Source organism: Antechinus flavipes, chromosome 3 (assembly GCF_016432865.1).
Source record: "Antechinus flavipes isolate AdamAnt ecotype Samford, QLD, Australia chromosome 3, AdamAnt_v2, whole genome shotgun sequence".
Taxonomy (NCBI): Eukaryota; Metazoa; Chordata; class Mammalia; order Dasyuromorphia; family Dasyuridae; genus Antechinus; species Antechinus flavipes.
Genome location: NC_067400.1, coordinates 320517472 through 320533816, shown reverse-complemented (window position 1 = coordinate 320533816; position 16345 = coordinate 320517472). Strand labels below are relative to the sequence as shown.

Here is a 16345-nt window from a genome sequence, read left to right as displayed (position 1 = left end):
AGTCTTATGACTGAGAAAATCATTCACATCTCCCTAAGCCTTCATTTCTTCAGCTATAAATGGACAGGATGATAGTACCCATGGTAATTAGCTCATAGAGTTGTTAGGAGTCTCAAGTAAGTCACTGAAATATGTTTGACAGACTGCAAAGAACTATGGGAATGGAGGCAATAATTATAAGAATTTTTTGTGGAGATATCAATTTATGGATGCAGGTATGGGGAGGGATGTCTCTAGATTCTGCCTGTGTGATTTTGGAGCACTTCAATGTGCTCAGATGGCTGATGACATGATTCATTGGCTATCAGACAACAGAACCCACTCATTCTGTGGCATGTTTTAGAAATATAGTTGGCTTTCAATTATTTATGCTAATTAAATGAAGCAATGGCGCATATACTGCAACAGTTAATTCTTTTTATTGGATTTTATTGAATTGTTTCTGACAGGTTTGCTTTTCTAATGCCTGAGTGGGGTGAACATGAGACTGAGTTTGCATTTTTATTTCTGGATTCTTGCTCTTCTGATTTTAAGTGACTTGGGGCAGTGTCAGGAGACCCAAATTCTAGACCTGATCTGACATTACCTATGCTCATTTAATATTCTGTGTAGTTAGGTTGACACAAATTAAGTGTTTAATAAAAAAAGCTTTCTCTCATCTATAATGTCTGTCCGTCTCTTTCCTTATCTGTAAAATGGGTGTATTTAAACCTGCCTTACCTATCTCATGAGATTGTTATGTGGATTAAATTAGAGCGTATCAAAATGTATTAAAATAAATATAAGGGAATATTTTAGTCAAAGTAGTTTATGAGTAACCACATCTAAGTTTAGGATGTTGCTGTATGGATTACAATATTTAACTGAAAGTGGAGAAATTACTTCCAAAATACTTATACTTTATTGGGCTTTGTAGGTTACCTATAGTTGGGATACTGGGAATTCTGAGAAAGAGTACCTACATTTTAGTCTTTTTGCTATGGGAAAAATAGTCAAAGCTAACCTTCCCTTCCCAATCTCCTATACCTTCTCCCAGATTGTCCCATAGTTTTATCATTGTCACCACTTTGTAGTAAACAGAGAGTAACAAAATCCTCATGTAAACCCTGTTAGGGGCAACTTCACCTATTCTCAAACCAGTTGATTTCTGCTTTAGTGGGTTATGAAAAAAGGACAAAGGAATAGCTACTTGCTACTTGCCCCTGCCCCTCAGCCCTAGGTCCTGTCCATTAGTCCTATTCCATGTTCTGTATTGAAATAGTCTTGTTTTGCAAAGCCTAGACAATACTGTTTGGGGGTGAAGCCTTCATGTCTTTTAAGACTTCATTTGACAGTCAATGTGCAACCTCTATGTACACTTAATCCCTGGATCTTATTTAGGAAACCATGTCCATTTAGGGAGATAAAAGAAGAAAGACTCCCCTACAGATTTGTTTTCTCATTCCAAAAAACCAAAGGATTGGATCTTTGTTGGAAAGCTTCTTGCTCCTCTGAGGCTCCATGTATAAAAACATTGATCTTTGAGTTGGAAAGTATCTCAAGATATTCTAGAACCATGGATCTAGAACTGGAAGGAACTCCCCAAACCATCTAATCCAACCCCTTCATTTTACAAATGGAAAAACTGAGGCTGAAGTCATGTGGTTTAGCTTTGAAGAGAGGAGCCTGGATCACTTTGAAAAATTTGATACCCTCAAATTTGACATTGATTAAATCATTTAACCTTCTTAGATCTCAGTTTCCTCATCTATAAATTGAGAGTGTAAATTTAGCCTCTTGAGTCCCTTATGGCTCTAAATTTATAATCCTATGATCTTATGGCGCTGGTTGGGCAAATCACTTAATAATCTTTGGGCCTCCATTTCCTCGTCTGTAAAATGAGAGGCGTGGCTAGATGGTCTCTTAGGTCCCTTTTAGTTTGGAATACATAATCCTTTTGTGGCATCCTTCTTGGGCTCTTTCCTGAACTCCCACCCCTATGGGGGCTGGTTCCCCACTGGGCAACTGACAGTCTCTGACTCTGAGTCTGCCTGAATCTGTCTCTCTCTGTCTCTGTCTCTGTCTCTGTTTCTCTCCAGGTTTTTATTGATCCTGAGGCAGCTGATGCTTAGAGAGCTTATGTAATTCACCACCCACCTTGACACTAAGTGGTAGAGAAGCTAGATGTCTGGCCTCCTGCCTCCTATTTCACCATTCTTTCCAAGGCAAAATTATGAAGTTGTTAAAAACAGCCATCAGGGCCTCCCATTCTCCTCCTACAATCAGTCCTCACTTCTAGATTCTCTGGGTTCTCACTGTGCACAGCCTGGTCCCATGCCAGGGGGTTCCCCATGTAAGCCCTCTACCCAAATGTACCTACCAGCCTACTTTTTCTGGCTAGTCCTGTGAACAGGAGCTAGGTAATTTTATCAATTAATCTGGGCTAACGGCTAAAAGGGATCTTTTGCAAGGCCATTTTCATTTTCACTTGGTCTTCTGGGTGTAATACAGAGGATGGGACAGTTCAGAATCTCAGGCACTGGCACAGACTAGTTGGAAAGAGTTTATTATTGTTGGGGAGTGATGGGGATAGAGCGAGAGACAGAGAGACTGATACCTCTGAAGTCATTTTGCTGGGCTGGCTGTCTCTGCCAACTCAGAGAGTGTTCTCCAAACCCTGTCTATCATCCTTAGAAGAGGATGTGTTCATCCCCAGCGGGCTGCCAATAAAAATAGTTAAGGCCCTGTTCTCAGTAATCAGGGGAGCTCAAATAGCCCAGGGGTTCAGAATTCATTGGCAGCCAAACCTTGTTACACAGACCAAAGGAGACTTGTATGTAACCCTGTGAAGTAGAAATGAGATAGTCAGGCAGCCAATTAAAAAGGGAAGAACTCAGTTCCTGAAATGGGTTCTGTCTCTGGTTCTTTGAGCTAACCCAGTCTGCTAGGCAGGCACATCTAAGTTATGAGCACCCTAGAGATGGGGGCTCTCTCAGATTCTAGCGACCCAGAATGTTGCCTTGCAGGGGGCCCAGGATTCCTCCCTGATCTACCTAGCCTACATCTGTGAGAAGGCAGGTATGGGGAGGGGGAAGATAGGGATAAGTGAATCATAACCATCCCTAAGTACACTTGGATTGGCGCTAGATTTAGACCCAGAAGAGCTTGGTTCCAATTTATTAACTTCCTAACTCAGCGGTCTTAGGTAACTAACTTCTCACTGTAAAAGGAGGCGTTCATTGGCCCAGATGACCCTTTCAGACAATTCCAGATTCCAAACAATCAGTCTAAAGGGACTCCAACATTAATGCTCTTAGCCTTGCTCATCACCCTGCAAAGGCAATGGCCCTGAACTTGACTAATTCATGTGTAATATGTATGTATTTCTATTGCCTATTCTTGTACCTGCTGCTTTATTTGGTTATCTCTATGAGCTCTATTTTTGTCCATATTTTTGTCTGTCTTAGGCTGGAATCACGTCCAGGGTCGGGTCTGAGTCTGTGTCATTTATTCCCTCTGACACCTCAGGCACACGATTGACCAAAGAATGATGTTTACTAGTGATAGACTTATTCCAGTGGAATAAGTCGTGGTCTCAGACCAGATGACCCGGGACTGGATCCAAGTGTTGGTGCTTATAGGCTATGTGACTGTTAGCAAGTCACTTAAGCTCTGTGGGGCATGTATCTTCTTATTTTGTAAAACTGCGATTCTGAGGCTTGTACTACCTCACTGGGTTAAATTGGTTGGTATATACCTCCAAGTACTATGTAAACATTTGTCATTTTTATTAGCACACCTAGATTTTTGTTCTTGCTTGTTTATTTATTTATTTAGGCATGGAGAAGGGGAGTCAGGGACTATGACCACGATTAGAAGATAGATGTGAATTTTAGATGCATCCTCTTGGGTACTGGGAAACCAATAATACAAATTAGGGAGATAGATAACTGTGGCTGGTGTGTGTGTGAAATATATATCTGTGGGATGGAGCAAATCTAGGTAATCTAAAAGGGAATTATATTTGCCTTATTAGCACCATGCCCTAAGTAGCTGAGTAAGCCCTGGCCCTGTGTACATGGTTGGTACTACTGTCAATCCCAGATTGCTGTGTGCTGCTGCATTCATCAAGTATGAACCCCCATTCTTCCCCCTGGTGAGGAAATGCTCAAAATTCACAGGAAGAGGACACAGGGACAGTTGGGGCTGTCTTAGTACACACTGGACAGATAGAAAATGTTCCATGGAGCTAAATTAGAGCAGGGGTAATGGTGAGAATGGCAGGATGGGAAAAGTCTAAGGTCGGATTCTAGCTCTAAAGATGTCTATGTTTTAGAAAGTCCTCTGGTCTGGAAATCCCAACAGCTTGACTCTAGCCCTGGCTCATTTAAGGTCACAATTAAGTTGGTTGCAAAGTCAGTTTATGTCTATGGACCTCAGTTTCCCTATCTGTTACACAGATAAGCTGAATGTGGATAAATAGAAGTTGTTGCTGTTCCCTTTTATCTCTCCATGTGGGAATAACTCATGACTGGGGTTAGGGGGGAGATGTATAAGAACAGAATAACTGTGTTCATGGAGTTTTTAGGAATCCCTCCTTTCCCACCTTGCCCCGAACCCTGTTCTGAACAGAAAAAGTGCCAAAGTGTGACTGCTGTTCACTTGCTGAGTTATTAGTTTACCATCCTGAAAAGATCTAAGGTAGGGATAGATTTTTGGGGGGAGAGACGGGGAAATAGGGAATGGATAGGTGATTTCACTGGTATGAGGAAACTCCTTCTAAATCATTGAGAAGTTAGGTGACTTATTTGGGTCATAGACCTAATATTGACTGAAAGACTTGAATCAATCAGGGCCTGAGTTGGGGTTCTGGTCAGTTCTCTCAAGATTATACTATCTCCTGGAAGGTAAAAAACGGCCAAGAAAAAAGACATCTCAGGATATCTACTTCGGGAAATATGGTTTTCTCTTTCTACAGTGAGTGGTAGGCTTGGGCTGTGGTATATTTGCAACCTGAGGCAGCTTGACCTTTGGAAAGCTACTTCCCTCTATGGACTTCAGATTCCATATCTATAAAACAAAGGACTTGGACTAAATGATCTCTAAGATTCCTTCCAGCTCTAAATCTCTGATATAGGGAGCAGATTCACAGCTCAGCTAATGTGGACATTTACTAAGAATTATTTCTGAATAGAACAGCTTGAAATCTTTGTCTTTCTCTCCTTCCTCCTCCTCTCTCTTGGTTGCTCCAAAACAGAATAGGTCTATAACCTTGTGCCTGCCTCAAAAAAAAAAAAAAAAAAAAAAAAAAAAGAAAGAAAAAAGAAAGAAAAAGGAAAAAAAAATCATTGGCTCTATATGGTAATTTCCACCCTAGAATATAAACTCTGTTTCTAGGCAACAGGAGAGGAAAAGTGTTGCCTCTGAGAGACCATTTGCCGTGACCATCGCCCACATCCAACTCAGCCCCTTTCCAGATACCTCCCACTCCAGCCTGGCCAGTTCCTCCTGGGGGACATGATGAGGGGACGGGAGTAGAGTGAGGGTGGTAGCTGCTCTGTAGTTCAAAAGCCTCAGTCCTCACCGGCAAGGATTTATAAATCACTTTATAGCAACAGCCTGCTTTCGAATCATTTTATTGGAACATATTCAAGTAAGTGACATGTGCAAACAAGACATCAGCGATTCTTCTCAGTCATGCAAATGCCCATATCGCTGTGCACCCCTGGATTCTTGGTCAAGTACAACCCCCCAGGGTCCTTTCTTGAGCCAGGGACGTTTCCAGAGCATGGGACTTTGCTTCGAGGGATACTTGCCTCGGCAAAGCTCAGGGCCCTGGAGATCGCCCTTGGCCCCTCACCCTCACAATAAGCCTGTGAGACAGCTGAAGTGTAAACTTTTGTAGACACATGGGAACACCCCCCACTAACCTAGTCGTGGAAATGAGTGCTGAACCTAAAGAAACAAGGCCTGGTCTAGTGAAAACAAAGCAACGGAATGAGGAAATGGGATTAAATAAGTGATCTTTGCCTCTCTCTCCCCCTCCTGATTTGGGATTTCCCTAGGAGACCAAATTCATCTCTACGGAGTCTTTCCTCGGATTCTGAGGGTGGGGATGGGGAGGAAGAGGTGGGTATCTTTGAGTATATTAGAAGCTAAGAGACATGGGGGTGGGCTCTAAAACACAGGGGTTTGGATACATTGGGGGGCAGAAGAGGGATACTAGAAAATACAAGTGGTTTTATGCAAATAGATTTTCTATGGCTGAATGATTTCGGCAAACTTTTGGTAAGGCTAGACTAAGCCCTTCTTTTGCTCTACCCTCACTCCCCCTCCTTTATCACCCTACACCCCTTTGTCTCATGATTTCCTGCTGTATGAGAGGAGGCAGGCTCGGTCAGAGTGATGGGTTGTCCCCCAGGTTCTGGAAAGTTGACATGTGGAGGGATGGAAGACCGGGAGGGGACAAAAACCTCAAAAAACTCCTCCTCTCATTTTCCCACCCTCCCACTCTTGCCTTTTAGTAGAGTGGAACCCTGGGCCTGGGTGGGGTGGGATGATGATGTTGAGGGCACACCGGACCACGGAGCATGTCTCTGGTCCCCAGTACCTATACCATATCAAGCTTTGTAGAGGAAAACCTCGAATTGCACCCAGAGGCAGAACAGGGGACCCACGGAACAGGGGAGCCCACCGGCCGAGCCCACAGCCCAGGAGGGGCAGGCTCTGCTGCACCCACACCAGCCCTGCCAGGGCAGTCCCAAGAGGAGTGGGTGGTGGGTGTCCATGCGGGAGGTCCCAACGGCGGCACGGCTAACCCGGTGAGGCTGCAGGGACAAGTCCCAGGCTGTGCGCTAAACGTAAGTGGAGAAAGGATCCCCAGGTCCCAGGTGCCACCGAGGAGCAATGCTGTAGTCCTGTTAAGAAAAGGGCCCGGGCTCTGTGATTTGCATATTATTTTGAGTAAACCTGCATGAGACTCAATGAACCTCACATAACACAGAATAAAATAATCCGTGCAATCTACTGCAATTGTGGTAACCTAAATGTTTACAGCAGGACACATGATAAATACACAATAGCTTTGTAGGGAGCCGGGGGAGGAGTTAGGGGCATATGGCTCTCTGGGTACCTTCCTTTTTTTTCTAGGAGGATTCCACTCTGCTTCTCCCTTACATGCTGGGTCTTCCCTGGAACTCTAAGGGCAAGGTGGAGGAAGAAGTAAAGAAGGACCCAATAAAGTGTGTCTAAGAACCCTCATACTAACCTCATGAAAACATCTCTAATAGGTGTGAGTGTACCTCATAGCAGCTCTGCCTGGACAGAGGAGGAGTAGCTGCTTCTTAAAGTATGAGCAGAATTTTTAAAAGTTGGAATAAACTTAATGTGAGACTCTTTTTGGAGTTGTTCATGCTTCTTCCCAGTCTTCCAGGGACTCATGCACTCCTTATCCTCCATTAAAAAGAAAAATTTTCCTCAAATTAACTGGGCCATAATCCTATATACTAACCAACTGATTTCTGAGTACATTGTTTTTCCCTATATAATTTTGTATTTCCTAGGAAAATGGTTTTTGGAGAAATAGTGCTTTGCTTAGTTATATTTTCATACCTGTAGGCCAATTTATCTTACAGATACCCTCAGGCAGAGTTATCTTGTGACCCACAGGGCTATAAAACCAATCCCAATGGGTGGAGATGCTCTTCTGTATTGATGGGAGTCAGGGCCCCTTATATCTAACATTTCCTTAGTTAAAATTTAACAAGAGGCCTTTATTGGATCTGTCTGAATGTAACAGTAGAGGATGGGAGCAGAGTGAGTGAACCATAAATCTAATCTATGGCTCCTTAGGTTGATTGGTAGATACTTACAAAAGAAAGGATAATTCAGATCCTGATTGTGGCAAAAGCAAGCTTTATAAGTGAAGATGGGACTCTTCTTTCTTAGAACAGAACATGGTAGTATATAAATCTTTTTTCCATTGGATTTTGTGAAGGGAGAAGATACCTCTATTCCTTACTACATGCAATTTTGCTTGGGTATATCTTACTTACAAGTATACTATAAACTTTTCCCTAACTGCCACCATTTCTTTGGCAGTTATCAAAAGAAAGGGTTACCATGATTCTTCCATTAGATGGAGAGTTTTAAGTTTTCTCATCCCTAAAATGATGGGGCTAGATCAGGTGATCTACTTATTGTGTACATAAGAAAGAACCATTGTTTGGGTTTCAGATGACCTGGACTGGGTTTGGATGCCACCTCTGACATTTACTATCTGCCCAATCACTCTCTCAGTCTCACTTTCCTCATCTATAAAAAAGATCCTTTCTGAGCCCATCTCTAAGGCCGCTTCTAGCTCTAAATCTAGCATCTTGGAATTTGGGGGGACTCAAGTTGACTTTTTACTGACTGTAAAATCTCCCCTCCTTCCCCAAATTACAAACTTGAACCTGAAGTAGTTTGAGTAAGTTTTACCAACAGGACCAGTGATGAATACACCAGAGGTCTGCGAAGCTGATGATGTCTTAGAGAGAAATGGCAATGCTTCCTTCAAACTCCAATCTATCTTTTTGTTTAATGATGACTTTTTTGAGTTTTGAATTTATCCTTCCACATTTTATATTTCTGCCTTCATCATCTCCCTTGATCCTTTGTCTGTTAGTTGGAATTTATATCATAACCAAAGAACTTCAAGGTGGGTTTTCTTCTGAGGATGAATTGGCTGAGTAAGTAAATTTGATGTGGTGAGACAGAGTCAAGCTGCTTTCATTATCCCTATAGGGTGGGAGCTCTGAATCTGGGGTCCAAGAACTTTCCTTTTTATTAAAGTGATGATAGTATTTTAATATAATTGATTTTTCTATGGATTTTATTTTATAAATTAAAAAAAAATTCTCAAAAGGGTTTGTATGTTGATTTTCCAGAATGCCACAAAGAGCCATGACACAAAAAAGGTGAAGAATCCCTGCTCTAGGGTACCATTTTGATATCTTCCATTGCCCACACAACTAAATTAGCAAAAAGGATACTGGTGAAGATAGTGTAGTGTAGTGGAGAGTACATTGGATTTGGAGTCTGAAAATCTTATTGTGAATGAGATTAATATTCCTAAAAACAGGTCTAAACATAGCACCCACTGTTCAAGCTTTAGTGATTCTTAACTTCCTCTTTCAGGGACAAAACTCTCACTCCTTGGCTTGGCATTTTAAAGCCCCTCATCATTGGCTCCAATCTCTCTCTCCAAGTGAATTACTTGTTAACATCCCCATAAGCTTGATATTTTAGTCAATGTTCCTTATTTGTATGTGAGAGTCCTTCTTCCATCTCTCTGCTTCTGCCTGGGCCCTTGCCTGTAGTTGGAATGATTCCCCTCTTCTCCGACTCTTGGAACTCCTAATCCTCTTCTAAACTCAATGACATCTTCTCTAAGCAGCCTTTTCTGATTGCCTCAGTTATAAATACTTCTCCTTCTCCATCTCCCAATTATTTAAGCCTGCTTTTATATATATTTTACATTAATATCGCTGTGTATATGTAGTTTCCTCAAAGTAGAATATAAACTCCAGCCATGGATTTTTTTTTTTTAATCTTTAGTGCCTGCCTAGAAGGTAGGTACTTAATAAATCCTTATTGAATTGAATTGATTTGAGCTGAGTCAATTCAGTTGGTTCTGCTGTTCTGGCATTATGTAAGCCCCTTCTTCAGTTTGAGATTGAGTTTCCTCAGCTATACAGTTTGAGCTCCTGGAAGACAAAGTTTTATCTTTTTTCCTTTTTTATTATCCCCGCTGCTTGGCACTGTGCCTGGCACTAAATAAATAGGTGTTAAATAAACGCTTATTGGCTGACTATAAAATGGGTAAAATACCATTTTCACTGTCCAACTTCCAGCTTAGTTGTGAGGAAAATAACTTTTTAAACTATAAAGCACTTTGAGCATCTAGTTGGCACAGTGGATAAGTGGATAGAGGGCAGGGCCTAAGTGAGGGAGATAAGTTCAAATCTAGCTTTAGACAACTGAACTTGCTATGTGACCCTGGTAATTATAGAGAAATAGTGAAACCCTGGGATAGTCTGTTCTTTAGGACAACTTTTCCCTCATTTTTTTCTGTTCTCTGTTGTTATATTTTACATTCACCTGTTCCTTTGCCCTCTCTTTGTTCCCCTCTGCTCTTCCATCTGTTCAGTGAGTTTTCTGGAGAGAATTCTGAAGTCAGACAATGAGTAAAAATAATGTTTCAATTACACAAGCTTTTATCTGTACTCATTATTTCTTTTCTGGTTAGAAACTGCCTTATTATGAATGAATGTCTCTCAGAAAACACTCTTGGTAGCAGTGGTGGAGGAGGAATTTAATTGGTTTCTTCCTATTTTCTGAAAGCTTGATGCCCATGGGCTGATAAGTGACTCTGTATGTGGCCTCCAGAGTTGACTTCAATGTCTCCATCTGAAATTCCTTGCAAACTTTCCTTTGAGGGTTGGGAACAATGCAGCTTTTATACTCTGCCCACCTCCTCTGCCCTTACATTGGGGTAAGCCAGTGTTGTTCAGGAAGGGGGGAAATCTTTGGCAATCTCACAATCCTACTTATTCTCTATTACAAAGGAACAAGGAAGAAGTCCTGTGTCTCTTCAGGCTAAAATCAAAGCTGAGTATGAGATTTGGTGCCCTACCTCTTGATGTGCATGTGTCCATATGAATACTGGAGATGACCTTGGGTTAACTCGAAGGTGCTGACTATCATTATACAAAAAAAAAAAAAAAAGAAAGGGAGCTAGCCATAGTAAAAGAACAGCCCTCATCCATCATTCCTACCTATATTTTCATGGATTCAAATGCTCTCATTCCCATATCTTTCTCCCCCAGTTTCCTCTCAGCAATTGAGTTTTGGGACTTCTTTATTGAAATCTTCCTTGACTTTTCCTGTCTCACACTTGGCCTTGATGACAGAAATGTGCCAATTATTCAGATGAGACAATGTTAGCTCTTATAATAATAATATATTATAATACAAAATAACATAAAACATATACTGTAATTTATAATATGTAACAATACTGTATATGCTAAATTATAATTATGTAATTATAATTGTTATATATTATAATATAACAAAATAATGCATAATATATTATTATTATTGTTATTATCTCAACTCTTGGGCAGACTCTGCTCTAGTCTCTAATCCTTTGGGGGGCAACTTTTCCTAATCCAGAGGTTCTAGGAAGATGATGTGGTTTAATGGATTGAGGCCATAGGACCAGGTTTTGAGTTCTAGATTTGGTACTAGCTAGTTGCATGAACTTTGATAAGTCACATAACTTACATAAACCTCAGTGGATAGTGGAAGACTTGGCGTGTACAAGACCCAAGTTTGAATCCCACTTCTACCATCAGGAAATTATTTAATCTTTTTTAAAATCTAATTTCCCTTGTTTGTAAAATATAGATAATAATACCTATAATTCCTGGTGTATAGAGTTGATGTGCTGCTCCAATAATTATGAATGTAGAGTGCTTTGCGAACTTTAAAGCATTATAGAAATGCTAGTTATGATTACTATTCAGAGGTGGATCATCCCCGTTAATAACAGCAAGTCTACATTTCTCCATTCCTGTGGGTGGGGGAGTAGGAACATATCTTTTGTCTTCAGCCCCTTCAGGGGGAAGAGGTTCACCCCAGGGAATTAGGGGAAGGCAGGCCCTCCAGGACTCTGGAGTATAGTTTATATCAGAGAGAACCAACACTAACTCAACCAAAGCCTTGCCTCAAGGCTTTACTCAAACAAAACCAACTCGTGAGGGCCAGGTCTAATGACATCTCCTTTTCCTACCTCCCCAAGTAGAAGGACACCTCCTACTGAATGTGTGGGAAGCACCCACACTCCCACTCCCCACCTACCCACACAACATGGACAGAGATTCTGAGATGTGGTCTCACACAGAGATGTACAGATATACACATACATGTGTACATGCAAAAATACAGGTACATATCCATGCAACATATATGTATCAATTAATCCAAATTTAAAATATTTATTTACATTCTATATAATGTCCAGCTGTATGCTGCAGAGAATACTAAACACAGTCCCTGTCCTCAAGGAGCTTACAGTCTAGCTGGGGAGACCAGAATAACCCACACAGAACAATTAGGGAGCATTCCAAGACAGAATGTGCAAAATGAACGGCATAGACCACTGGGATAACGCGACTAATAAAAACAACAGGTTTAAATGACACACTTTGTTCTTTGAGGCTTCATTGTTGGAAGAAGAAAGGGCAGAGACAACACAAGAATGCATTTCAGGTATTCACATAAGAGGTAGGAGTCATGAGTACAAAAATTCCATTAAAAACTGACCAAAATGAGCCAGTGAACATAAAATATGGAGAACTTGGGCAGAATAAAGCAATAGAATGGAGGAGAGGAATATGGGGGGAAGATTAGGAAAGAGGGATTACAGATGGGGAGCTGCCTCATTTTACAGATGAGGGAAACTGAGATATAGATGTCAAGTGTCTTGCCCAAAGTCATGGAGCTAGTGCCTGAGGTGACATCTGAGCCCAGATATTGATGATCCCGAGTCCACTGCCCTGTGCTGGGACTGCTGACCAGCTCTATTTTAGAGAAGGGTGGCTCTCAGATCCTAGAACAAGTCAGTGATGATGGCCCATAACACACACACACTCTCTTGCCCTTTGGTTCCCAGAAATAGACCTCCAGAGCCCTGGTTGGGGAATAGTAGGCAGTTAGTTTTAAAAAGTTGGGTGGCAGTGAAATTAGAGGGGACTTTGAAGGCCAGGGAGAGGAGTCTATCCTTAATATAGCAGGCAATTGTCATTTTAGGTTCCCAAACAGAAGAATAACATACAAAACCCAAAACAACAATAAAAAATAGGATTTTGGAAAGATTAATCTGGCAGGATATTGTAATTTGGGGTCATATGCTTTGGTAGGGGGAACCTGGGCTTCTGGGTCTGGGCTTGATTTTAGAGTCTGTAGGCAATGCAAAAGCATTGGAAAAGGAGAAGGAAGGAGGTGACTCTGCTATAAAATACCATAATGATTGAAATGCATGAGATATGTCTATAGCAACGTACTTTAAAGATATCAGAATTGATGAAATTGTCTTTACTCAGAAGTTCATATGGTTACTGACTTAGAATTGGGAGGAATCTTAGAGATCAATTCATTCAACCTTCTTTTTTTACGAATGAAATCCAGACTGAGTCTCAGAGAAGTGATTTGCCCAATATTACACAGAAAGAATTGGCAAAATGGATTTGAATTCAGATCCTCTGAATCTAAATTGATCATACTTTTGAATATCATCAGCATTGGCAAATTTTCCAATTTGGGTCTAGTTTTGACTTTTTGACAGCCAAAAATCAACCCATAATATACTATTTGGGTATTGAAACTATCAGGTGGCTACAAAGTTATCCCATTAAGCTGCTAGCACAACTACAGTTGTTATAGATTTCTAATATAACATGGCTATGAACAAGGAGTAAGAGCAACTTTATATCATATTTACATGCTATGTTCTATGATTGAATGAATGACTGGAGACTATTTTAATAATCATAGGTATAGATAATATGTTGCATCTTCTGTTAAAGAAAATTCACAAGTCATTTGTTTTTTAAAACATTTTAAACCAGTGGTTGAGAAAATTTGGTTAAGAACTTCATTTTCTCATAGAAACAATGTTAAGTATAATAACCATATATGAATCATGCTTTGATATTTTCAAAGAGTTTTCAAATCTCTGTTCTCACTTTGATTCTGCCAAGAATCCAGTGAAATTTTAGGACAAAAATTAATATGTCCATTTTACAGGTGAAGTGAGTGAGGTTCTGAGAGATAAAAGGGCATCCCACAGTTTGGTAGCTAACAAAATGGCAGCACTGAGTCTAGAACCCAAATCTCTGGATAGCTAATCTTATACTTTCTCCATTCTGCCATTATGACTCATATTATGTTCTCATACTAGCCCACACAAAACATATGTAATCTCTTATTAAGTCGAATTGCAGCAAGTTTTGATGAAAATGGTAGGAAATAGTTGCAATACTAAGAATTCACATACGGAATAAGAAATAGCATACTTATCTTGGAACGTGGTGCCTGATGTTTAGAAAATGATGAGGAAGTAGCCACATAATTTTATGGAATTCTCATGATTCTTGCCTACTTTATAGGGCATCAGAGGTTGATGAGATTCATTCTTATTATATCTAATTTCCCTTTAAAATTCTTGGCTTTCTTCTTCTCTGATACAAATGTATTTAATTTTATTAGGGTTATTTTTCTTTTTGCTTACAAAAGGCAAATAGAGAAGAAAAGAGAGAAAGGAAAAAAGAGATTCAGGCAAACATATATGGAAAGGAAACTAAATTTCCCTGAGGCAACTGGGATAAGGCTTGCAAGAAGAAAAGAATGTAGTAGGGGGGCTAGCTGTATTCTCATATGTATTTATGAAAAAAGATTTCCTCAAGTGGAATTTGCTGGATGGAAAGGGGAAAAGGAAGGTAGGGAGGCATGACAGGTATGTGAAAGCAGGACCATAAAGGGGAAAGGGTTATTTTATTGAATAATTGCAGACCCTGGTCACTTGCCCAGTATCTTTGGCCTAGAAAAGCTTGGTTGCTCTTTAGAGGGGCAACCTTGGGATGGGTAGGAGGATCAGGGAGGCTGTGTGAACCCAGCCATTTTTTATGGATGGGATGTTGGCAAATTATAGATTTGTAATTCATAGAATTCCTATACTCCTTGCGGTTTCCTTATTTTATGTGTATATTTTTCTGTGTACATATGTGTATATAAATTATATATGTAATTGCCTTAATTTTGTCTCTTTCCACCTGAGCCTCATATTAACAGTACACATATTGTCTCAGCTTGCCTATTGTATTTCCAACAGATTTTGCTTTTCAGTTAGCATTTTTAGGGGTCTACTTATATATTAAAGGATATTCCCTAGCAGACATCTCTTTGAATTACAAAGCTGCTTTGAAATATAAATTACAAAAAGTTGTACTCCAAGTCTGTGGTTTGGACTCAATTTCTCTGCAAATAGTTTTTGTCCATAGCAAATAGTCATGTATTTTAGAGCATCACTGGAACATTTCCTCTGTAGAGAAAGTTCAAAACAATAATGGTAGCTAGCATTTAAAGTAAACTTTACATGTTACCCTTATCACAACCCTGTAAGGTAGTTGCTATTGGGAAAGGGGGAGGTTTGAGGAGTTAAGTGACTTGCTCCAGTCACAAGGCCAGGATAAGATCAGAACTTAGGTCTTTCTGTACAGTACAGTATTCTATAAACTATACCTAATTGCCTCAAAAATGATATTTTCTTTAGGTAATTTCCTTCTCTACAGAGATGGTTGACTAACTACAAGGATGGAACATTACATACACTTCCTGGTTTGCTTCATGTCTTGGTTAATGTAGTTTAAGTGCTTTTTCCCTATCTCTCTCTCTCTCTCTGTCTGTCTCTTTCTGCTTTTTTCTCTGTCTCCCTCTGTCTTGTCTCTCTCTGTGTCTCTGTCTCTCTCTCTCTCAGTCTCTGTCTCTTTTCTCTGTGTCTCTGTCTCTCTCAGTCTCTGTTTCTCTCTGTGTCTTTTTCTCTGCCTCTGTCTTTCAGTCTCTGTCACTCGCTGTCTCTGTCTCTCCATGTGTGTCTCTCTGTGTCTCTGTCTTTCTGTCTCATCTCTCTTTGTTTCTCTCTCAGTCTCCTCTCTCTGTATTTCTGTCTCTCTCTTTCTCTAGCTTTCTGTCTCTATTTTTCTCTTTGTCTCTCTCTCTCTCTCTCTCTCTTTCTCTCTCTCTCTCTTCTCTCTCTCTCTCTCTTCTCTCTCTCTCTCTCTCTCTCCCTTTCTCCCTTTGTCTCATCTCTCTCTGTCTCTCTTTCTCTGTCTCTTGTTCTGTTTCTGTCTCTCTCTTTCAGTCTCCTCTCTCTGTGTCTCTCTCTTTGTCTTTCTCAGTCTCTTTCTCTCTGTCTGTTTCTCTCTGTGTCTCTGTCTCTGTCTCTCTGTCTTTCTGTCTCTCTATGTGCTGTCTCTCTGTCTCTGTCTCTTTTCTCTGTGTCTCTGTCTCTCTCAGTCTCTGTTTCTCTCTGTGTCTTTTTCTCTGCCTCTGTCTTTCAGTCTCTGTCACTCGCTGTCTCTGTCTCTCCATGTGTGTCTCTCTGTGTCTCTGTCTTTCTGTGTCATCTATCTTTGTCTCTCTCTCAGTCTCCTCTCTCTGTGTTTCTGTATTTCTGTCTCTCTCTTTCTCTAGCTCTCTGTCTCTATTTTTCTCTTTCTCTCTCTCTCTCTCTCTCTCTCTCTCTCTCTCTCTCTCTCTCTCT

At 40.6% G+C, this 16345-nt stretch overlaps 1 protein-coding gene across 12 annotated transcripts in view; it reads right to left on the bottom strand.

Annotated features, from left to right (window-relative positions):
- Nucleotides 1-16345, bottom strand: part of KALRN (kalirin RhoGEF kinase) — a 927260-nt gene that overhangs the window by 245024 nt on the left and 665891 nt on the right. For 2 of the 12 annotated variants that reach the window (XM_051985457.1, XM_051985455.1), the window contains one exon: nucleotides 5600-6896. The exons of the other annotated variants lie outside the window; for them this stretch is intronic. In XM_051985457.1, coding sequence (XP_051841417.1) covers nucleotides 6834-6896 — 63 coding nt within the window. In that variant the 3' untranslated portion in view covers nucleotides 5600-6833. Of the gene's footprint in view, nucleotides 1-5599; nucleotides 6897-16345 lie in introns of those variants that run through there. 12 annotated transcript variants of the gene reach the window in all.